General features: G+C 33.8%; 4 protein-coding genes across 5 annotated transcripts; 3 read left to right on the forward strand and 1 right to left on the reverse strand.

Annotated features, from left to right (window-relative positions):
- Positions 1-1,019: 1,019 nt before the first annotated feature.
- On the reverse strand, positions 1,020-2,853 carry LOC146942163 (F-box/kelch-repeat protein At3g23880-like). Its single transcript, XM_085756123.1, has 2 exons — positions 2,573-2,853; positions 1,020-2,460 (listed from the first exon to the last, which is right to left on the reverse strand). Exon 2 carries the CDS (start codon positions 2,351-2,353, stop codon positions 1,253-1,255), a length of 1,101 nt encoding a protein of 366 aa, XP_085612249.1. The 5' UTR covers positions 2,354-2,460; positions 2,573-2,853; the 3' UTR covers positions 1,020-1,252.
- Positions 2,854-4,500: 1,647 nt separating this feature from the next.
- RSL4 (root hair defective 6-like 4) lies at positions 4,501-6,726 on the forward strand. Its single transcript, XM_085756124.1, has 5 exons — positions 4,501-5,410; positions 5,585-5,839; positions 6,062-6,127; positions 6,227-6,292; positions 6,416-6,726. The coding sequence occupies exons 1-5, from the start codon at positions 4,949-4,951 to the stop codon at positions 6,515-6,517; spliced, it is 951 nt and encodes a 316-aa protein (XP_085612250.1). The 5' UTR covers positions 4,501-4,948; the 3' UTR covers positions 6,518-6,726.
- Positions 6,727-9,518: 2,792 nt separating this feature from the next.
- LOC146942165 (Ubiquitin system component Cue protein) lies at positions 9,519-17,708 on the forward strand. Of its 2 annotated transcripts, none has more exons than XM_085756121.1 (9): positions 9,519-9,980; positions 10,394-10,553; positions 10,640-10,701; positions 12,004-12,098; positions 13,081-13,194; positions 14,215-14,280; positions 15,010-15,107; positions 15,322-15,740; positions 15,993-17,708. In XM_085756121.1, exons 1-9 carry the CDS (start codon positions 9,617-9,619, stop codon positions 17,216-17,218), a joined length of 2,604 nt encoding a protein of 867 aa, XP_085612247.1. In that variant the 5' UTR covers positions 9,519-9,616; the 3' UTR covers positions 17,219-17,708. The 2 variants fall into 2 exon arrangements, with proteins under 2 accessions (XP_085612247.1, XP_085612248.1); XM_085756122.1 differs by having other exon boundaries at positions 12,015-12,098.
- A 2,498-nt stretch (positions 17,709-20,206) lies between these two features.
- On the forward strand, positions 20,207-23,514 carry LOC146942166 (U-box domain-containing protein 4-like). The gene is made up of 2 exons (XM_085756127.1): positions 20,207-21,237; positions 23,161-23,514. Exons 1-2 carry the CDS (start codon positions 20,278-20,280, stop codon positions 23,224-23,226), a joined length of 1,026 nt encoding a protein of 341 aa, XP_085612253.1. The 5' UTR covers positions 20,207-20,277; the 3' UTR covers positions 23,227-23,514.
- Positions 23,515-24,453: the final 939 nt, after the last annotated feature.

Here is a 24,453-nt window from a genome sequence, read left to right on the forward strand (position 1 = left end):
CAAAGAAGAAAGTGAATACAGATCCGAAGCGTCCCAATTTTCTCAAAATTGAAGTCTATTGTTGAATGGGTAAACTAAACAGATCATGTAAACACCCAAAAGTCTGCTGTCTAGGGTTGTTCATCATATTGCGCGCGCGGACACACATATATACTCCTGATATAGGACGTTGAGTGGCGTGTGCTACTATGTCCTGATATTCTAATTCTACTCCTGATACAACCCTAGACGATGTGACTCTATAGTAGTATTGTAAAACCATATTTTTTTTTTTGGGTATTATAGTTGAGCACTCCTTAATATGATTAACACGAAACGAAACTTAATATCTGAAATACATTATTATTAGTATATGCTAACGAGGACCTGGGAATGATTGATCCGAGGAAATAGGAGGGGTATCCTTGGTTGGCATGTCGGTCTTGGATCACTTAAAGAATGTTAGACTAATCCCCACGATGTGGCCGCCCACGGACCAATTTAATCTTGTTATTTCCATTTCATACATAATTCTCTTGGTTAATTTCTACATTGTTAATCTAAGTATTGTGAATCATGGAATCATAGGGATAAAGATCATAGTGATCAACAATAAAGCAAACATAAAAGTATTCGTGGGAGATACTTATAAAGATTCATAGTAGAATGAATAGATTGATAAAAGAATATATAAATGGTATGATAGAGAGACTTATTTATTGATGTATTTGGAATAACTAACTCCCTAACTAACCTTCTCATCTACTAACTAACTTGATAACCTATCAACTAACTCTAATTGATTGACAAGGCTGTAATACTCGAGTTGTCCTTCGATAATACATTGCTTTAGTTAAATTTGGCTTCCCCTATGAGTTGTTGCTTGCCTGCTATTGAAGGAAGATGAAGCTGAACTTTTCAGACAGTCTTCATTTAACAAAATCAGAAAACTTATTTACACAGTGCAATCCCTTTTGTATATGTAGGGAGTGAAGTAGTAGAGAATAAAAAAAACATGAAAATAAGGAAAGCTAAAAAAGAGAAACTAACTATGAACTAAGTGGATAGATAATTAAACCATCTAAACAAACTCTAAAACAACCTGATTGAATAATAACAAACTTATTAAGTACATTTAACACAACTCATGTGGCATACTGGCTCATGTTACAAATGCAGCCACATAAGGGTTCACGATACAATATAATTAAATATCAAGAAAATGGCGTGTGAGAGTATTTTACAACCCCATTCTTCTCATTTCTTCATCTTCTTAAGCTTGCTCATTGTCATCAGGAAGTAAAAGTAAAGACTCCGTATACATAGCCACTTGGCATCCACATGGATCGTTACAATATGAACGATGCTCTAACAACTGTCCTTTGTTATTATACTTAACCAATCCGGTATCACCATCTGTTCCAATAATATCACCACTTTTTGTAGAGCTTAAGGGGTAAAAGTATTGTGAGGGAATGCCATCAATAGGAAGAACAAGAGTCTTTTTCCAAGACGAATTAAATTTGCATTCTTTCATCACCCATATTTCAACTATATCATTCTGACAATCCACAACCCTTAGACTAAGAAATTTTCCAAATACCCACAAACCACAATTGGTAGGTTCACGGTCAAAATCATCTGGCAAATTCACATCTAAAAATTTTCTTTCCATTAAATCAAATGCAGCAACAACATTCATGGATATATCATGACGAAAAGCCAACCAATAAATAGCCCCATTCAAGAGCCACCCTACTCTAGGATCATCACATGAATTCATATAAGGGAAGTGAGTACCAGTAGTACACTCAATTTCTTTCCATGTATTAGCTCTCAACGAAAAAAACTCTAAGTGTGACAAAAAATTAGCAGAGTTTGGATCATCAGACATTAAAACCACCAAGTAATCATCTGTTAACTCGTCATACCCAAACCAATAAAAATAATTTGCATCTACATTGGAACCAAAAGGAGGCAAAGGTATTTGTTTGTGAACTCCGGTGGATGGATTCCATATGTAGATGTTTGAAGAACAACTTAAAAGTATAAACCCTCTACATGAACCTTTAATTTCAAGATTATACTCAGATTGGGGAAGCAAAAAAATAAGGTTCGGTGAAGTAGAAGCACTATCATCATTAAGTGATGCTTCTAAATCTATTGATCGAACGTGAAGGGTTGATGTTATGAACACAATTCTACGAGTGTGTGCGGCAGTAAGTTCAAAATGTGTTTTTGCAAAGAGAGGATCAGAGATAAGAGAAAACCATGACTTAGAAACGCATTTGAAGCGTATAAGAGACTTCACCGGCAACCTCAACAAGATCTGGATTATCAATTCATGAGGTAGATACAAGATCTCCGTCTCCATATGTCTACCTCCTCCTTTACCACCGTTCTTTGTCGTCTTTCTGGTCAACTTGATTTAGTTGGTAGGATAATAACGAACAACTTGCCATTCGCAAATTGTTTTTTTCCCTGAGATTCATGCAAATGAAGGATGTGTTTTGTGTTCTCTCGAGATTATGATTGCACACATATGAGTATATGTAGAAATTCAGAAAGGAAATAACTGTAAAAGCATACTTACACTAGCTTTGCTTCAAAGTTTGGCCATCTTTTGAAATTATAGAGATCGCATGAACCCTTTAACTGGGTTTTTTAAGCATTAAGTTTGATCAATAGTTTGTTTGTAAAGAAAAAAAAAACGGTTTTATGTTGTTAAGGCATGGTTCTTTCTCTATACTCTCTGCCACACACACAAGAGTACTCATAGTGCCACCATGAATTAATGTTATACGAATTTGCATTTATTTTTTAGAATAGCATGAATTTTTACAGGTGGATATATATCTTAAGACGCGTGGAAATGACTTTTCATCTGTTCCAAAGCAGCTACAACCATGCATGAGCATTTTGTTGACATGTTCTACTTTAACCTGCATTATAATATATTGAGAAGAGTATTTGGTTGGTGTGGACTGTGGAATTTGTATTTTGGACTGTAGTAGCGTGTGTAAGACTTTACTAACATAAGTATTTGTTGGAGAAGTTATGAAACAACAAAATAATGTTTTCAGTTTATTTTCATACTTCAAGATAATTTATAAAAACAGTTTATAACTTATATATAAAAATAATTTAACTTCTATCTTTTATTTTATTATAGAAATAATATCAACACTTATTCTGTAAGATGCTGCAGATGTAGTTTCAATACTTAGAATACCTACCACAGAATAAAACCAGATTTTGTTTGTATTATTAGAGCTCTTCCTAGTAAGATTAAGACCAAACAAAATTCAATATATGAAATACATTAGTGTAGTATGCTAACGGGGACCTGGGAATGATTGAAGGAAACAGGGATGGGGGTATCCTTGGTTGTCATGTCGGTCTTTAGATGACTTAAAGAATGTCAGACTAATCCCCACGATGTGGCCGCCCATTGACCAAACTAATCTTGTTTATTTCCATCAATTCCACACATAATTCTTTCTGTTTATCACTACATTTAATTAACACACTGTTGAGAGTCCTTTGAAGTGCCAGACATGGTTTTAAGTTGTGATTGCGAATGCGGGTATTGCGGCCATTGCGACACACATGGTAGTCTGATGCGGCTGCCGTGCCCACTACATTGCGGCTGTTGCAGACACTGCCGTAACTACAGTATTGCTGCCTTAGCAATTTGAAACCATGGCGCCGGGAGCAACAACATACTAATAATAATCTAATTCGACTAGTCCATATAAGACTCTCTTCTGACACAACCACACAACGCCTATGGTGACGATTTCCCTCGCTTATAGAGAATTGCTACAGCTTCCCCCTCAAATTGCTCCGGTTTATCGGTTTGTAACTTCCGATTGCACAAATGTATCTAGAGTTACGACCCAATATTTTTTTTTTTTATCGGGTCACAACTCCTAATCGACTTATTTTTAGGGGCCGAGCAACATGAACAATTATCTCACTTATAAACACTTGTTAAGATCATCTGAGAATCTAGGATGAGGCTCTTAGAGCAGCTTAAAAATTATGGTTGGGACTAACACAACCTCATAAAACTGGCTTGTAGGGTGAGGATTGCCCCCACTTATAAACACTTATTCATACCATATCCTCGTCCAATGTGGGACTTTGAACATACCCCTCACGCTCAACACTATTGAACTTGATGCATGGATATAATATTCAGTGACCGATTGCAGAAACCTGATAGCAGATGACCCAACAGATATTAGAGGATACAATATTAAGGTTAACCCCACAAAACTAGCATGTGTGGTGATCATTGCCCCCATTTATAAACACATATTTAAACAATTTCTCATCTAATGTGAGACTTTTAACAACCGCACACCCAACACTATTGGGCTTGGTGCGTGGATATAAATGATGGATTTCCTGATAACGGAATTTGATAACAGGTGACTCAACGAATCTTAGAGGTGGCTTCAATACCATCTTAAAATTTGTGATTGTGCCTAACACAACCCGCAAAACCGGTTTGTGTGATGAGACAAACCAATCACACTTTAAACCAACACATAATAATTAATCTCAATTATACTCATTTCCCAATTATTATTATACTTAGGATTAGATGGTTAGACCAAGAGTTGTCTTTTTTATGATAGTTTTAGTTATAAATCTGACTCTGAGGTGTCTAGAATAACGGTATTTTTCTACATTATCGTTCCCATCAAATTTGGCTCCCCTATGAGTTGTTGCTTGCCTCCTATTGGCCTTGAGTTTAGTTACACAAAATTGGTTGGTACCTACCCATCACAATCATTACCAATTAAAATTGTTTATGTTATTTATTTACAAATGTAGCCAATCCATGTTAAGTATAAATATCTTGTGTTTTGATTTTGCTTAAGACAAGTAAGTAGCTAAGTACCAACCATAACCATTTATACTTAATAGCCCTTTTCCTCTTAAAAGACTTCCAAGAAAAATGGAAACACTTGGAGCTATCCCTGATGATGGCGAATGGGAATGCTTCCGCAGAATATTTGCAACTGAAGACCATGATGACTCTCCACCACAATTACTTGATCAAACCTCGCTTCTGCTTGGAGAAAATAATGGGAACTTTGGAGTACAATCCATGTTTTGCTCCCCTTCTGAAGCTGAGGGAAACATGAATACTAATGTGTTTTATTCTTTTGATTCTCACATTAACTATAATTCACCAGAAAGTAATCATAATACTCAAGGTCACACAAACTACTATTTTGATTGTTCTGATCATGTGGTAGCTAATAATAGTGACAGAACAGAGAATTTTGATCACAATCAAGTCCAACCTAAGTTGAAGCTGAAAAGGATGCTTGATGTGCCAGAATTTCAGGTGCATGTAGAAGATAAGATAAACTCATGTGGGAACCCTAAGAAAAAACCTCGTGCTGCAAAAGATGTAAGCTTAATTTGTCTATATTTATACCATACGATATTCACTCCATCGGTTAATTAATTTGTCAGCTTAGCGGTTAGAGTCTTGACATTTTGTAATCTCAAAGGACAAAGTTCAAATTCCAGTACCACTTTAATTAGCAATAATGATTTGAAATTTTGTGGTTTCCAAATTCAGGTGCAAAGATGCATGAAAAATTCAGAGTCCAAGAAGAGCAAGAAGGTTGATAGAAATGAGAACAAGGCAGAAGAAGCCAATGCAAGTGTAGATGGACATACCTCCAGTGGTTATACCTCAGAGGAACAAAACATGTGTGAGGAAAACAGTGGAGGAGCTTCTGCAGCTTCTAAATCAACTGTGTCTCTCAACTCCAATGGGAAGAAAAGAGCTAGTAGAGGATCAGCAACAGATCCTCAAAGCCTCTATGCAAGGGTAATTATCAATTTCTTAAGTACAAATGCCTTTTGTTTTACTATTCCTCTTTTTAATCTCCATTCTGTGAACCATAGCATGTGGCCTTCTTTTCTTCTTTGGAAGGATGGTCACACTAGCCCCTTGATGGCATGGCGAGATTCGCGAAGCGAAGATCATTCGCCAAGTGAATGAAGTATATAGCAATTTATGTGATGCTTATTGTCTTTTTGAATTTTACAGAAAAGAAGGGAGAAAATAAACGAGAGACTGAGAACTCTACAAAATCTTGTACCAAATGGGACAAAGGTAATTTATTTTGGCATGAATGTTTTGCATTTTAAAGGGGGTTGTAAGTTGCAATTATTTGAGAGATGTATAATTTGATATATGGATGGTCATACACAGGTTGATATAAGCACAATGCTTGAAGATGCAATCCAATATGTGAAATTTCTGCAGCTCCAAATCAAGGTAATATATGAGTCGCGAAATATAGACGATTAATAATTAATTTCTGTTTAGAAATATCAAGGTGTGTGTATATGTTCAATCAGAATAACATCTTTTTAATATGAATGTTTATCTCTTATATAGCTTCTAAGCTCTGATGATCTGTGGATGTATGCGCCGATTGCTTATAATGGACTTGACATTGGATTCAATCTCAACAGGAAGAAGATTTCTCCACCACCATGAGCTTAAAATGAAGCTTGTTTATGAGTGATGTTAGATTTAAGAACTTAGCTCATTTACATATTATCATGTATTAAGTATAATCTAATGATTTGGAAATCCTACCTATTTTTATATAGGGTTTGCAAATTATTTAGTTTCAGAACAATTATTTTCTATTCTGTAGTATTTAAGTGTTCCAATTTCCCAACAAGATGATTTGTGTTGCAAAATTTATGTCTCATGTTGCATGAAACATTGTCAAGTATGCAGTTGTAGGACTCTTCTGTCAATAAGATTAGCTTATATATTTGGTCAAAATAAAATATTAGCTTATACATCCTTTTGTAGACCACGCATGCTTGGATGAATGGAAATGACCAATGCAGTCTCTAGAGAAGCTTTGATCAATAATACTACTGGATTATTGGTTAAATGTGTTAACATGTCATGAAAAAAAATTTAAATTACGAATTAAGTCAAGCAAAGTAGCGTCTCTTACATCATTTTCTAACAAGAGTTCCAAAGCACGAAATGTTTACTCAACTAAAATCCAATCAAAAATTAGCAAAAGATACACTTTCATTAGTTAATAGAACAACACACCTATTAGCTTCACAAAACACATGACAAATTGAAGTTCTCCAACTAACAAGGTTAAGAAAAAAATAAAAATGGGCGAAGACGTTTAGGATTAGCAAGAGGTCACCATTTTCACTACCACCGATGAACACCTAAACAATATCATTATTGTCAAGCAAATTTTATAACAAGACGTAGAACCCATAATTCTTTCCAAATAGTTGAACAAGCTCTGGCCGACATTATAATCTTCTAATAAATCTCACATTAAAAACTCTAATAATCAAAGCTCAACAAGTAGCAATTCAAGAAAACCTCCTCTGAGATCCATTGTTAACGTCGAAAGTGTTTTTTTTCTACCCTACTTTATTGGAAAAAATACAAATCTACCATACTTTCTAAAAAAATTGCAGAAACACCATACTTTTTTCCTGGGACCCCTAATACCCCACAACTCCAAGTTGCGTGGTACCCTGAAAATTGCCGAAAATTTTGTCTTTATTATACCCTATAACTCCCGGATGTGGGGTACTTTCATTATTATTTTTTTAGTTTTTTAAATACCCCACAAGTCAAAGTTGCGAGGTATTTTCCTGTTTTTTTTTTAAAATTTAAATACCCCACAACTCCAAGTTGTGAGGTACCTTGGTCGTGTCTTGTCAACGTAGACCAGCTTAGGGTAATGTGTTTTGACTCAAATTTTAAAAATTTATTTTTAATAAATTAATTAAAATATATTATTTCATCTACTATAAATACTTCCTTTAATCTTTCAATTTATCACATCATTTCATCTTCTCTTAACCTTATTTTTTTCATTTTCACAATGCCGAATGCAATATGTTCAACCGTTAAATTTGGACATATAAATCGACCGTTCACTAGTTGGATGTTAGATCCTCTTGATACGCTATCAGAATTAATAGATATTTTCGACTACTTTTTCTACTTGTCAAATGATACTACTCGAAGGGTTAAACGTATTGTACCTGTAGAGGCGAACTACTCGTTGGATGATGTCCACGATGATTGAAAGTTAAGGTATGATTGTAAGACTCTTGAAAGAGACATTGAAGTGGATGACATGTTTCGATGAAGAACAAACACAGGAGACCCGTTGTACTTGTTCGTTGAAAGAAAAATTAACGTTGAGTAGATTATGTTAAGTCATCTTGTGTTAGGTTATGTAATCTTATGTTACGAGAAAATTCAAAGCTAAACTTTGGTTACAATGACCCAAATCAAGTTGACTCGTCCAACACCAACTACTCCTCCAATAATGACCCAAACCAAGTTGGACCGTCCAACACCAATTACCCCCTACAACAACCCACAATACAACAACCCAAACTACAACCACCCATCAACGCCAACAAACCTACTATCTCATTTCTCTCCAGGAAATTTTGATAATAATCCTGGTAACCAAACCGACTACGATCATCCGTCTTTGAGTCGTTTGTCGTTGAACTCCATTGAGCAATTTCTGGATATGGGATGACCTACAAGAGAACACGATGTGTCATTGACGTTGGGTCATAGTAGTCAGATACAATCAACTACAAATAATGACGACGAAGACCAACATGGCCCTCAAGAAATTCATCGTGAAAGAAATCGCGCGTCAAGTCATAAGACGAAGGTATGGAACAAGACATTTTTTATAATAATTATAGATATTATTTTAATAAATTATTGTAATTTTGTTTGTTATATTATTTTTATTAGTTTATTCCAATTAAGTTTTTTTTTTTTTTAATTTTTTTTTCAACAGGTTATAAAAATTTGGAAAGGAAAAAAAATGTTGGAGGCAATTCTGCGTGCGGGCCTCACCACAAGGTACCCCACAACTCAGAGTTGTGGGGTATTTATTTTTTTAAAAAAAAAGCAGCAAAGTACCTCGCAAGTCCATCTTATGGGATATATAAAAAAATAAAAAAAATAAAAATAATGTAAGCACCCCACAACTGAGAGTTGTGGGGTATAATAAAGACAATTTTTTTTGCAATTTTCAGGGTACCCCGCATCTGAGAGTTGTGTGGTACCAGATATTTCTAATCAAAGTAAGTTAGGAAAAAAAATTCGTATTTTTTACCATTAGAGTCTCTAATCAAATTTAAACAAGTATCAAACACTTGATTGGTATTTTTATTTCATTTTTGTTGAATGAAATAAAATTTTAGTAATAAAAAATTTATTTCGTTTCGCTCCATTTCGCTCCATTTTGTTCGATCAATCCAAGTAAACATGATACATCATAGATCTATATATTTTGATCGTAGAATATGAACAAGACATTCTATTGTCAAATATGATTAATTTTGACTTTGACAATAGAGAAAAAAAGATCAATTTGGCTTTTTTACCCTGTTGTTACGATAAAATAAAAAAGATTTTCGGGAAAACCCGGTAAAGGTAAAACCTGGTAGCAATAGCATAACCTAAGTCAGTTGAGAAGCATTTGTATACGGTGAACCCATCCCAAAAACTGTGTTTATAGTTCTGATCAGTGCTCACTCATCAGCGATTCGCTAACAGAAAATGTCGAATCGTTACGGTCAAGGTAGGCAAGACAATTACAACAACAATAAGGGTTTCAACAAACCACAGATGAAATTCGTTCCTAAAAATCCGACCCCAACCTTGTCAACTTCCCTAAGAGAAAAACAACAACAAACTGGTTCTGGTTCTGGTAGCAATAGCAATACTTCGTCAGGTAGGGTTCAACCGGGGGGTGTGAATGGCAATTTCGTGTACTATCTGCCGCAAGATGAAGCTGTCGCTGCTGGTTTTGGCGCAGAAGATGGTGGATTGGATGCCCTTGAATCTCAGAAAGTTGTTGATCTTCTTAATTCTCAGTTGTCTCGTTTGCTCAAGTTGAAACCCAAAGATTTTTGGTCACAAGGTACATCATTTTAAGTTTATTCTAATCACTTTAATTTTGATATAATATCACTTTGTAAAGATATGTCTATAGACATAAGTGATTACTTTCAATTTTGTTATTTTCTCAAATTATTATCGGTGTCAATGTGTTTGTGGTTCGTGTATGTGTTAGTGCTTCTATCATTTAAGTAGTTATAATTAAAGTTAAACAGTTTTAGTGATGTGATCTGACAATTTACAATTATATGATTGATTGATTGAGGGTGTATATGAATTAACTTCTATTGTAATATTATCTAACCAATGTTTGTTAAAATTCATCATCGATGCATGGTGTGTGCTATTACATTGGAAATGTTTGTTCACATCGGTTTTGTTTTATCAATTTCTAACTGTTTTCGTTGTTGTTGTTTGTCTGGATTGTATTTGTAGTGGCTAGTGATACATCCCTACATGAGTTTCTCAACAGCTTTCTGCAATTCAGGAGCAGGTGGTATGATTTCCCTCACCGTGGGGCTAGAGGGATTGTTGCTGGTGTTATTTTTGGAGAGCACGATTTGAGCCGTCGTGTTTTCATGATATTGTATCGAATGTAAGTTTCTAATAGGTTGGAGTACAATGATTTCAACTCTGTTTTCCTTTAATCTTGTATGGTTTTTAAGTGGAATTTGTTTGCAGGTCTTCCAATAGAGATCCTGGTGCTCGACCAGCTGATACACTCAGTTCAAAAGATCATGAAGGTGGGATCTCCTTCGCCCTTTTATAGTTTGTGGACAGTGATCTCATTTTAGCTGAGCATACCATACGTGATTTTTACGCGATTCGTCTACATGGTTTATTTGTAATTATTAATGATTGCATGCAAATACAGCTCATAATATACGTTTCATGCACACGTGGGTTTCATATCAATGTCTTAGCACAAAATGAGATTGCAACATTTTTAATTTTCCTTTTTTAAATATTTTTTGTTTCTATTTTAATTTTACCAATATAGTTGCCCTATTACTTAATTTCCTTATTTTAATTTCTTTATATTGTCATTATCTTCATGATCCTTCTCTTCTTGTTGGCTGTGTACAAGTTCTGCGTCGCTCTTACTCACACTCACTCTTTCTGGCGGTTTTTCAAAAAACTACCATCTAGAATATATGTTGTGGATTTCGAATGGCAGGCCATGATGGATGGCATTCTCATGGAGCCGTGGCATGGCAGTAGGAACGGTGGGTTGAAAGTCAGGGTAAAGAAATGGAGTCCCGACCCAAAACCCGCATGATCCGTCAGCCGTGTCGTCAAATTTCTGCAATGTTTATCTGATGGATTTTTTTAGCTGGCCGCCATAATCTTCCATCCGTGATTGATAACACTGCCCATAAAAAGGTTTATTCTATCGGAGCACAAGCTGTCCTCAACCTCCATTTCCCATGAACAACATTATTTTTTCTTCCTTTTTCAGATGATTGTTCTCTTTTCTGGAAACCTCTTCTCTTTGTTGTCTCTGATATCTGCTTTCTGTTGTCTCCTTATATTTCTTATTTTCTTTTTTGTTTGTGTAACTATGTTTAATCTGGTGTCATGGTTCTATTTTTTTTCTCTAAGTAGTCCATTTATATTACTATGAGTTTTGTGATATTAATTTTTATCAGCACTAGTCCATTTACATTACTATGAGATTTATGGTATTATTTGATTTCCATCGATCTAGTTTATTGTATTTGTGTATTTGTGTATTTGCATTATGGCTGCCATGCTTTTGCATTTGGCTGCAATGCCATCAGCTGTACTCTTTATAGCGGGTTTTGGCTTGCGGCAGGAATTGTCATCAGCCATCAATAACATTGCTCACATGCAATGGTGGTAATATTCTTAAAAATGTGTTTGGGCGTTTGCATATTTGACTACTTATGTCTGAGTTAGAACATATAGTAAACATCACACATTTAGTAATGTATTTTTCTTAAAATTATTTCTATTTATTTTTGGGCAATTGCCTCATTTTGTATTCTCGGTGTTGTACTGTTGTTCACTAATATTGCATGTAGTTCTTTTGCAGGAGAAGAAGTTGCTTGATTTGCCAAAGTTGTTTGATATATGTGCCATATACAGTCATGAAAATGAAGAATTGACTAGATTGCTGGTGAGAACTTTTTACTATTGTGGAATATTATTAAGTTAGCATTACCTTAAATGCAGCGTGCATTAAGAAAAATCCTTTGTTTTGTTTTTGGCATCCTTAGTTTCAATAAACCTAGCTTCTAAGAAGAATTATTTAGAAACTAAAGGTTTTTCGTTTGAACAATTTCTCATGCTCTGATCAGACGATACATATATACTATTTTCTACATCTCCAACAAGTAACAGCAAAAAGGTATTTCTGTTACTCCATTGACAGGTCCATAATAGACCCAAAAACATTTCCTTTGGAAGAAGCTATCTTTTATAATGATGTTAATCCATCAACTATCATGTGGGCATGTGGCTTCCAAATATATTTGGTACAATAGATTTTTTCACAGCCTTTTTTCATTAAAATAAAATGGGCCAGAGATTAAGATTCAATAAAAATGCATTTAATTTTCTTTTAAAATCACCTTTTTCTCAGTACTTGTTTTTTCTTTGAGGTTTGTCATTGTTATTGTTACAGTGATATGTTTCTATTGTGAGTCTGTATTGCTGATGCTTTTTTTGCTTTATTTGTATACAAAAACTGGATTAAGTTCATTATGATCTTTTAACCCTGGGATGCCTCCTCAGTCATTGTCAAATGGAATTTATGATATTATTTGGTTTTCTCTCTTTCTCCCAAATTGCACCGCTGCTTTATTTTGTTTCTTTCTGTGTTTGATTTTAATATTTTTTTTGGTTCACTTAAAAAGAACTTTCTGAAAAAAGATCACGTTACTATATTGATGAAAATATATATATAGAAAGCTATCTCAATCCAAATGATTTATCCAAGTGATATATATAGAAAGATATGCTCTGTACGCATTTTTTATTCAGAAAGCTATCTCAATTCAATTGATTTCTCTATGCACACTTTGTTGCGATAATTACAGAGCATCCCTCTACATATTTAACCTGCCTTCCTTACGTTTCTTATTTATTCACTCTTTCAGGTTAAAAATGCTTTGCATGCTCAGCCTTGGTTACATGATAATTTAGCTGCAGTAACATCTCACTTTATGGTCATTGTAAGCACAATGCACGAACGATGCAGTTCATCATTGGAGGTATTCCAGTAATTTCGAAAGTGTAAATGTGATATTTCCATAATTGGCTAATCATTTTCTTTTCAGCTTTGAGTTTTTGTACCATCTTTTGGTAAATAAGTCAATTTTATATGAAAAATGTAGTTCTATTGATTCTTGTTATCTCAAGTATTTATTGCATTATGAATGTTATTATTAGATAATTTATATGTTCAACTTTGGTGTTCTACAAACTGCTTTGGTTCACAAGACTTATGTATAATTACTTGATGGGCATCTTACCAATATTACAATACTTTCATTTGTTTGGGTTCTGTTGTTTTAACATGCCAAGTAGAATAATAAAATAGAAATAATGGCTTTTGCACATTTGTACGTTTGTGACCAGTGCAGCACATAACGAGATCAAAATAGAAATAATGGCTTTTGCACATTTGTATGCTTGCTTCTAGATGAATAGCGAGTTAATGACAGACAGCTGCTCTGCTCCCCTTTATTGTTAGAATTTACACTTTCAATAAAAGATTAAGACAAGCCCACCACACACCCCTCAAAGAAAGGGAGGGAAATGAAAATAGGAACTGGGGCAGAGAAACATATTACTTCGCCAACATTTGGGGGGCTATGGTTCTAAGTTATGTTGAGTGATGCAATAAAAGAAACTTGTATATAAAATGTGCATAACTGACTGCTTCTGTATTATTTGGATATATGCCCAAAATCTTAATTTTTGGTCTTAGAAAGTATCATTATTTTCCTTTGAATAACATAGCATCTAAGAAGTAAAGAATGACTCCTGATAATTTTCTTCTGTGCATTTCATTTGAACATCCTGTTGACAAATAATGTGTCTGATGACATTTTTTCTGCCATGTCCATACATTATTTGACATGTTAAAAATAAATTAATGATAGAGTATTTCAGAAAACTATTTATAATTGACTGAATCTTGATAGAAAGTTTATGTGCATAGTTAAATTATAGTATAAAGGAAAAATTTGTAGGTAAATTCATAATTTTTATTTTGGGGTTATGTACAGGTCTTATTTGCTTCTGGAAGTCTTGATGACCATAATGCTACTTTACTAAAAACTGATCTTCTGGAGGTAATTTTCTTTGTTTTTTGCCTCTTTGAAAGTGAGTTGTTCAATCTTCTTGGGGTGACAAACCTGATATCAGAGCATAGAGGCTTCACATTCTGTATATATAAGTTTGTGATTTTCTACCTTCAGAGGAAGTGATAAACCAGATATGAGAAGCTTCTAATTCCACCATTAATTTATGCAGCATACTAGTGCAGTATGGGAACACTAGAGAATGATCACCCCGTCTATTCTTCAGCATTTATGTTAAAATTATCTCTAGATTCTAGAATTATCAAACAATTCATTTCCAAACAGGTACTCACAATAATCCGGTTGAGTACTAGTCTCAGCCTTCTCCTTAATGTTACCTCAAGGGTGGAGATACTACTACTCCAGTGAAGCTCAGAAACTGTCACAGACGTAATGTAGTTAAGCCTGGACGTTAAATAAGAAAGAATAGCCACGAATAAATGGCATTGACTGCTGATCAATTGATGATTAATAATTTTGTGCTCACATATTTCCACACCATCAGATTGTCATAGACAAAAACTACTGCACATACTTCAAAGCTATTAAAATTTTGAAGTAGAATTTCACTGTGGCAAAGGGTACATATTTTGAATACATCGAGGCTATTTAAAACACGTAGCATTTAGTTTATTCACATTGTAAAATATTGTGCCTTGATTCACGAAGTTCTTTGACATATGCAGCATAGTGTTAATGTCATCTATTTTTGTGATATAGGTGATGGACTTCATAAATGATGCAATTGTATCAATGGATGCTTTTGTTAGTGCATACGAACAAGCAGCTTTATTGTTCTCTTCCCCTGTTGAGATGAGGTATTTCTTACCATTGAAACTTGGGTTTTTATGGTGAATAAAGACGAATACAGTAAATTTCTATAAAAGTATGGCTAATCTGACAAAAATTTGGCCTTTCATATGTTAACAGATTTATGCTGTTTTATATATCAATATAGAATCTATGATTAATATTGACAATTAAAATTTATCTAAAACAATTTTAATCTTTTTCTGATCTTTATAACTTTAGATATGGGAATGAGGAGATGCTGAGCTTCCTTGCCAGGTTGCATGATTCGCTAATTCCGTCCATGCAAAAGGGGTTCCATATCATTTTTGCTGGCAAACAAGATGACACAGTCTCTAATATTGTGGTTAGTTTGAAGATGTTAAGAATGAGATTGGTAAAGTTTGGGTGGCAATTATTGCACTTTTGCTATTTAAGTGACGATGTGTTCCTAGATAGCATCCCTCTTCCAGCTGCCACAAAGATGTTTCCTGCCAATGTTGAAGACCCAGTCATCAGAGCAGATATTCTGGTTCAGACATTTAGAGAGATAAATTCAGTATCATTAAGTTTCCAGGAAATCCATAAGAAGGAAACATTTCTTCAAGGTGTTGAAAGGAATTTCAATATATCAAGCAGGATTGAGGGATTAAAGCATAATGGTAATTGTCTTATTTGTTAAGCAGCACAAGTCACTTGCACATAATAGTAGGTATTGTACATAAATTGCTACACTTATTACGATTATTGGCAAAAAACTCGATCTGGTGAAATTCTTTAGAGGGAAAAATTTATGTTCCTCGTTTAAATTACAGGTGGAACCAGGTCTCTCTGACCACTCAACCAATACTTTAAATTGATAGCATTTTTAAAATGTAGTGTGTAATTTTTCTAATCTAGTTCCTCTGATTCAGGGTGGATATTTGTTGAGGATGAACAACTTAAATATATATCTGGGATTTTGAGTTCTTTGAAGGAGACTATTAACAGGGAGCCATATTCTGCAAAGATCTCTGCGCCGAACCAAACCATGCAGACAGATGAAGATGCTGCAGTTTTAGAGTCAAAAATCAGTCAAATTAGGGACCTATTCCCTGATTACGGTAAAGGGTTTTTATCTGCATGTCTCGAGGTCTATGATCACAATCCAGAAGAGGTCATTCAAAGAATTTTAGAAGGAACCCTTCATAATGATCTGAAGTGCTTGGATACTTCATTAGAGATGGTGCCACAGTTACAAGCCAAGTCCACCGCTGTTCGTGGGAAAGATAAAGGAAAAGGTGTACTAATTGATGTTAGCGGGAAAGATAAAGGAAAAGGTATACTAATTGATTCTACGTCAGTGTCCTCAAATACAAAAGTTTCTAATGGGAAGAACCTGACAGAAGGGTCATTGATGCCATCATCTGCTCCACTTGGAAAATTTGTGAGGAAATCTAGAGCCGACAGGCCTGATCCAAGTATATTGGACAATAATGATGAGAAAGATGCGTCAAGAATTTTGCAATATGAATATGATGATGAGTATGATGACTCTTTTGATGACTTGGGTCTAAGCGTAGCGGAATCTGGAGTAGAAGAAAGTGAAGTGATTGATGACGAAATGAATGAAAAATCGGGGAAATCAAGGGAAACAGGGACCGGAAACTCTGGCCAAAATGCCTCTAATACAAAATGGGGCTCTAGGCAAAAGCCACAGTACTATGTCAAAGATGGTAAGAATTACAGCTACAAAGTGGCTGGTGCAGTAGCAGTTGCAAATTCTAATGAAGCTTCTTTAGTTAATGAAGCTCAGAAAGAATTGATACATGGTCTTGGACGTGGGGGCAACCTTCCTCTTGGCGCGGTACAGAAGATGGCAGATTCCTACAAGGGAGGAGGTGGTAACCAATTCCATGTTTCTGGAACAGAAGGGAGAGGGAGTGGCGGTGGCAGGGGAAAGAGAGAAGGGGGGAGACATATTGAACATAATCAACATCAGGAAAAACAATCTGACGATGTTTCTGAAGTGGAGGGTAGAGATCAAGGTCCAAATAACAGAGGGAGAGGGAGAGGTAGAGGAAGGGGAGGAGGTAGAAACAACCATTACAGGAAGGACCAAGCCATGAAGAAGCATTTCTCTGGATTGAGTGGTTTTTAATAGGTCCATCAACATACATTTCTTGCTAGCCAATACACCATATAATTCTGGCTAGTTTCAAAGTCTACATTTTAAAACAAATTTTATGCAGAATCGAAGATCAATCAGAAGTATAGACGTGGTGTATTGCTCTTCTGGCTTCTGCCGACAGTTTTCTCCTCCTTGGGAAGCATGGCTCATACATTGACTGGTAATGTCTACTATGGATGCAGCCGAGATTTTCATGTGTTCTGTTTTGGTTTTTCTTCTCTCTTCTAGTCCTCGTTGATTGAGACTTGGATGAATTAGAGCATTACATCGCGAGCGTTGTTGAATTCGCAATCAGCTATCGCGATACCAACATTATCTTATACAAAAGAGTTTAATGTCTTGTAAAGGTTACTTCATACCGGAATCCAGTTTTGGTTGAATCTAGTTTTGGTTCAGAAGATTTGAATGTATTTTAGCCTACATTTCCTTTAACTTTAATGTTTAGTTGAAGATATATATATATATATATATATATATATATAAAATAAAACAGGTTGGTCCGACTCAACTATGTTCCCAGATTCAAAGTGGGCGTAGCTGACTAGGGTCCTTAACTCGTTTTGACTGTTGATGCCATTCGAAGTAGTGTTAGCATTGGCTCTGGCCTCTGGGGTCGAAGTCATAGGACATGAATGTCTTAGAGTTGGCATTTCGAATTTCATCTTTTGTTCATCAGAGCTACCCTAATTAGTGGAATAAGGCTCAGTTGTTGTTGTTGTTCATTGGAGGTCCTTAGATAATTACCCTTTTAAAATGTTTTTTCATAATCTTGGATTGACTTGAATGGTATGATCTTGGATCTTATGTTTACTCTTATGGTAGCTTGGGTTCGAGTCTAAAATTCTCTAGTTGAAAGGCTCATGTAAATCTTTTTAAGTTGGATGTTTTATTAAAAGGTTTTTTTTGCAGTAAACTTTTTTATTTGAGATGTGTTGGACATTAACTATTGATACCTTTTTCAGTTGGGATGAATGTTGTTCGGCATATTGTGAGAGGTAATTCCTTTATTGAATCATTGAAACTGCCATCCAAATACATCTTTATTGGATAATTCCTCTGCATTGATCAATTTATGACAAGAAAAAAAAAAGCTCATTTTTGATATAGTATTGTTGAAACAAATGTAAGATAATATTATACTCTGGAATAAATGATTTTTTTTTTGGTACAAAGGAAAAATGATTTTTATTCTTGATTTTTAATCAATACTTTTCTGTTCGATACATAATACTTTACGGATAATATTTAGTATGATTCGATTTTTAATTAATAAAGTAATGTAAGTAGTTCCCTAAAAAAAAGTAATGTAAGTAGTATAATTTTTTAAATTGTATCTTAAGATTTTGGATATATACATTTTTAATATTTATTTACTATTAAAACATAAGGAACAAACGAAGAAGTATATGAAGCAAAAGTCCTTAAGAAATGAAAATGCAACAAAAATACACTAAAATTAACGAGAAAAGATAGCATGCAATTTATTAGTTGTGTGAAGAGTGATTTCTTAAATGTATCACAACAGAGATGGACATTTGTTTATAAGTATTATTTATTATTATTAGTACAGAGCTAGAAAATTGTTTCTTAATTGAGAAATATATTTTGACAACTACTTTTTGACAATTTTTGGACAACTTTCTCTCTCATACTCACATGATGTTGTTATTCTCTCTCTTCCTTTTTCTCTCTCCATTGTTTTTGACCAATAAGAAGTAAGAAAAACAAGGTTGTCAAAAAAGTTGTCATCAAATGGATGTCAAAATATCATTACTCTTCAGAATTTTGTATTGTGAGTGAAGCATGCATAAATACATATTTAAAAGGAAAATGCTACTTCTCAAGAAAAATAGCTTCAAGAATTTTTCAAGAAATAGTTGGCAAATTTTAATTGGATGATTTATTTGTCCACTTCCTATTTTTCAGCCACACCTCCTTGAATTGTGGTAAATAGTGCATTGTGATTGGTTATTCCTTATTCTTGAAGAATTCTTGATGTTATTTTTCTAGAGATATAGCATTGCTCTATTTAAAATACGTTATGCTTGTCCCACGTTAATGAAAGAAAAGGGAAGTGAGAGTAGACAAGTAGAAAAAATAATGATAGACAGAAGGGCAAGCAAACCATGGCCAAAACTCCATGATCACCGTCCTGTCCTCCTTGACCTGTACTGATTCCCTCCCATCATTAATCAATCCCCCACCATGTGCGTCCGACCCAGCAAGCAATGAACACATCTTTTAACTATTAATTAACCAAAGCAACGATAAAAGCCTAACTACCAAACCAACTAACACCTTTTAAAAGCAAAAACCAAGAAAGAGACTCTTCGAAAAACTCACTCTGTCTTTCACACGCACGCGTTTAAAGACCCCCATCACACGTGCTACTTTTTTCTTCTCCTAGTAGGATTCAGTACGGTCAACATTCAATTTTTAAACGTGTCAGCACCAAACCCCACCGGAGCCATAACTGCTTTTCTTTCCATATTTTTGGGCTTTAGCCATCCAAAATCTCTTTTCCACGTTCACTTTATAATATAGAACCATCACTTTTCCTCTAATCAACATAGGGAGTTTCTACGGTACACCTTTAAATTAAGGTGTACCGGTACACCTGTTTCATAAATCAATAAATTTACGATAATTTTTATGTAATAAAGAGATATTTATCGACTTTTATATTTTAGAAAATATTATCCCATAAAAAAAACATCATTTCATTCTTTATAAGAATTATACTAAATTTTTTAACATTTTATTAAAAAAATAATCAATATTCACTATTATGAGCAATAAAAAATTAAAAAAAAATTGAATTTTGCTTTGCCGACACTTTTGATAAATAAAATATAATTATTATAATTATAAATGATAGAAAATATTTTTTTTCTAAAGAAAAAAATCATTAAACTATACATTTAAATACATGGATGTACCGGTACACTCAAAATTTTCGAGTGTACCATAGAAATTGCCATCAACATATATACTTGTTTGTCACTTTTGTTATCGTTACGAATTACGTAATGGAAGGAACTTTCAATTTCAACGATAATTCCTCTTCCGCTTTCAGCGACTGCGACAGTGACAGATCCACCGAATTCACCACTACAACCGAAACCAGAATCCAACGCCTTCTCATTACATGCGCTTCCGATAATTATTCCGACGAACTCATTCGCCGGTTGATTCTCGATCTTCATTCCTCTTCTATTGATCAACAAAAACAAGCTACAATGGAAATCAGATTACTCGCCAAAAACAAATCAGAAAATCGTCTCAGAATCGCCAAAGCCGGCGCTATTAAACCGTTGATTTCCCTTTTATCATCACCGTCGCCGGGGATGGATCTTCAACTGCAAGAATACGTCGTCACAGCGATTTTAAACCTCTCACTATGCGATGAAAATAAAGAGATTATCACTTCTTCTGGTGCGATTAAACCTATGGTGAAAGCTTTGAAGACAGGCACTCCAACTGCGAAGGAGAATGCAGCATGTGCTCTGCTTCGTCTCTCACAGACAGAAGAGAATAAAGGAGCAATTGGAAGATGTGGAGCAATTCCGGCATTGGTGAACCTTCTAGAAAACGGAGGAATCCGCGGGAAAAAGGATGCATCAACGGCGTTATACACGTTGTGTTCTGTGAAAGAGAACAAAATTAGAGCGGTGAAAGCTGGGATAATGAAGCCTTTGGTTGAATTAATGGCGGATTTGGATTCGTACATGGTGGATAAGTCAGCGTATGTGATGAGCGTGTTGGTGACGGTTGTGGAAGCGAGGACGGCGTTGGTGGAGGAAGGAGGGATTCCGGTGTTGGTGGAGATTGTGGAGGTTGGGACGCAGAGACAGAAGGAAATTGCGGCGGCGATTTTGTTGAAGATTTGTGAAGAGAATATGAGTTATCGAGTAATGGTCTGCCGTGAAGGTGCTATTCCTCCTTTGGTTTCTCTTTCTCAGTCCGGTACCATTCGCGCCAAAGACAAGGTTAGTTTACAACTCTTCATGTTTACGCGGCAGAATGCCATGTCAGCAGTAATTCTTCCATCTTGCAATTGCAAATTGCAAATATTACATCAATCAAATTTAAGTAAATTCTTATGTGTTTGAAGTTTAATTAGTATTAAAATTTGTTTGACATTTGACTTCATTTTAATTAAAATAAATAATGTAAAAAATATTACTCAACTAAATTTTTAGATATCATTGTGCTCAAATAAATTTTACTTTTACTGTATTGGTAAAAAAAAAAAAACACTGATATTTTCTTTTCATCAATGGACATTTGTTTTCGTTTCTTTTTTAAAGATTTGATGGGGAAATTAAGAATAGATTGAAATTAATAAGACTAATTATATTAGCTTCTTCAAAAAAAAAAGACTAATTATATTTTTTTGAAGTTCTTGAAATTATTGTTATTTTTTTAATTTAATGTGAATATTGTAACTAAGTACATAACATTATGCAAAAATTATAACAATTGCAAAATACATTTATTATAAAGTGTGTTTTATTGAGGAAATTAATTATAAAGTGTGTTGTTATTTGAAGTTTGATAAATTAAAAATTGACGACCTTATTCAACACCGTATAAAATATGTTATTTATAATCGTTGATGTGACATAAATAGAGACAAAAAAGTAATTAAAACTCAAATGGTATATGTAACGTATACATATATGGTGTTGAATAACTAAAAAATTATCAAAACATATTATTTTATTAAAAATTAGTATTTAATATTTTTAACAATATTCTTTTTTTGGTGGTGTCCGGATTCGGACCTCAGACCTTGAATATATTATGCATTGTCCTTACCAACTGAGCTAGCTCACGGAGATTTTTAATAATATTCAAACAAATAAGTAAATTTACAACTTCATCTATCTTTTTTTTTATGTCATCAATCTATCACATGTATCACATCATTTTTTAGTTCTATTTCTCTCATTATGTAGAATTGATGTTTGGGTGTCTAAATATTATTTTCCTAAGGGTTAAGGCATGTCCTTCCATGCATTGTGCTCATCCAAATACTCTCTCCGTTTTAAAATGAGTGTCGTTTTATCCAAAAAAATTTGTTTCAAAATGAATGTCACTTTCAGTTTTCAATGCAATAATAACTTTTTCTTTTCAAGTGTACCCTTCAATTAATACTATGTTACACTACTTCCAAATATTATTTTTTCTTTAATGAAAAACAAACCAATAGTTGATTAAGATAATTTGGTAAAATTGCTATGACATTTGACTACTTTATTTCATTCCTTAATTTGTGTGCAATTGGTTAAAGCGACACTCATTTTGAAACGGAGGGAGTAGCATTTTTCATTTTATTATTGATATTTTTTCGTTTTGAAAATTGATCTACTCTAAATGGAACACATGTGTGTCTGTTCTTTCCTTTGTAAGTTTATCATAATCATAATACTCATATTTAATTTCTTTTTTTAACCTTTTATTAGATTTATTTATTTTTATTTATAAACTAACTATTCATTGCTATAAAAAAAAATCCTTTCAAAAAAAATGATGTAAAAAAATAAAACCACTTTGCATAATTTTTTTGACAGGTATAAAAAAATTATTTAAAACTGCTATTTATATATTCATAAAAAAGTAGTTAAATGAAGAAATATGTCTCAATAAATGTTTCGTTCAGCAAAACATGACTTAAAAAAAATAATATCTTTTTTTTTCAAGAAGTCTAATAGTTAAAAATTCATCTAGTAAGAGAAGTAAGTATTTTTTTATCGATCAATCATAATACAAATATATTTTTTTTTTGACATGGGAGAATATTTTCATTTATATCAATATTTTGATTTCGTGTCTAATGGTGTGGAGCTTTTGTTCTTTTTTTTTTTTTTTCTTTCGATTGTTGATTGTTCCTCTTCATGGGGACACAGGTAGAGACACTAATAGAGCTTCTACGGCAACCAAGATCTAGCAATGCCACTGTACGTGCCTCATAAATATCAACATAAACCCTACCAGATATCCTTTGTGCTCACCAATGTACTCCAACAATCTAACAGCGATACATAGTTAATGGCTTAAAGCAGCACCCACCCTAAAAGCATCAACTTGTATATACACCTTTGTAACGAAGAAGCTTTGTAAAATTATGATAGTATAAATTATGCTAGCTTGGTAGTAGTACTTAGTATGCTTTGCTTTTCTGGCAATACTTTTAATTTTGCCTGTAACAGAGTGTCTCTCTTTTTATTTTGTTATGAATGTTATGATAGACTATGAATTGACATTGATTTTGCACTATAGTGATCGTTCTAAAGGCGTGTTTAGATGATGGTTTAAGAGGGAGGAGAGTGAAGAGTTTACTTTTCCTTTTTTTTTTAATAGAAGCACTATGTATTGTATTTTTTTAAAATGTTAAATGTGTTTGATGTGTTATATGATCATATATGTTGTTATTTTAAGTTTATAATACATCAAATGTATTCTCAAAATATAGACATATACCTCCAAAAGCTAAATTTGCTAAAATGATATTTAACATTTAGAGGCTTTGGGGTTTGACAGATAAATGTTTTGATAGTAATATAAGAAATACAATAGTGATATTGCTAGGGGTGGGTAAGCCAATTTGGTTCTGTTTCTATCGACAAAAAATATGAGCCAAATAAAAATAATTGGCACAAAATACTTTACATTTGAAGCCGTTTTACATTGAACACCACTCTAAATTCCTTTATTTTTCAAGCATATTTGTCTTTCAAGTCTTTACAAATTGAGCACTTTACTTTTCAAGCAATATATTTTTCGAGTCTTTTCAACTTCAACAATTTCCCTTTCCTCACAATTTACTATTTCGCCTTTAAAATTTTAAGTATATTTTTACATTTATTCTCATTTAAATTGAATCGTTTTTTACATTACCAACTTTTACTACTTGAAGCAAAACTAGCCTTAAACCATTTTTAGCCGATTTCGACTATAAAACCAAAACTTGTTTAGGAGACAATTTTAAAAACCATCCCGAGACATTTACTTGTGTTTTAAATTTGGTTGACTTTCCTTATACAAAAAATACCGGTAAACACCAAGATAATAATATGTAGAATAAAACTGTGGTGTATAAATGTTTCAATATAGTGATCGTGGAAAATTCTTCATATTTTTATTGGATTTTGTTGTCGAGGATAAAAGAGTTTGGAATTTAGACAAGGATGGTTGGTAGT

The sequence above is a fragment of the Medicago sativa genome, chromosome 3 (assembly GCF_051527215.1).
Source record: "Medicago sativa cultivar Bolivia chromosome 3, Bolivia_mono, whole genome shotgun sequence".
NCBI lineage: Eukaryota > Viridiplantae > Streptophyta > Magnoliopsida > Fabales > Fabaceae > Medicago > Medicago sativa.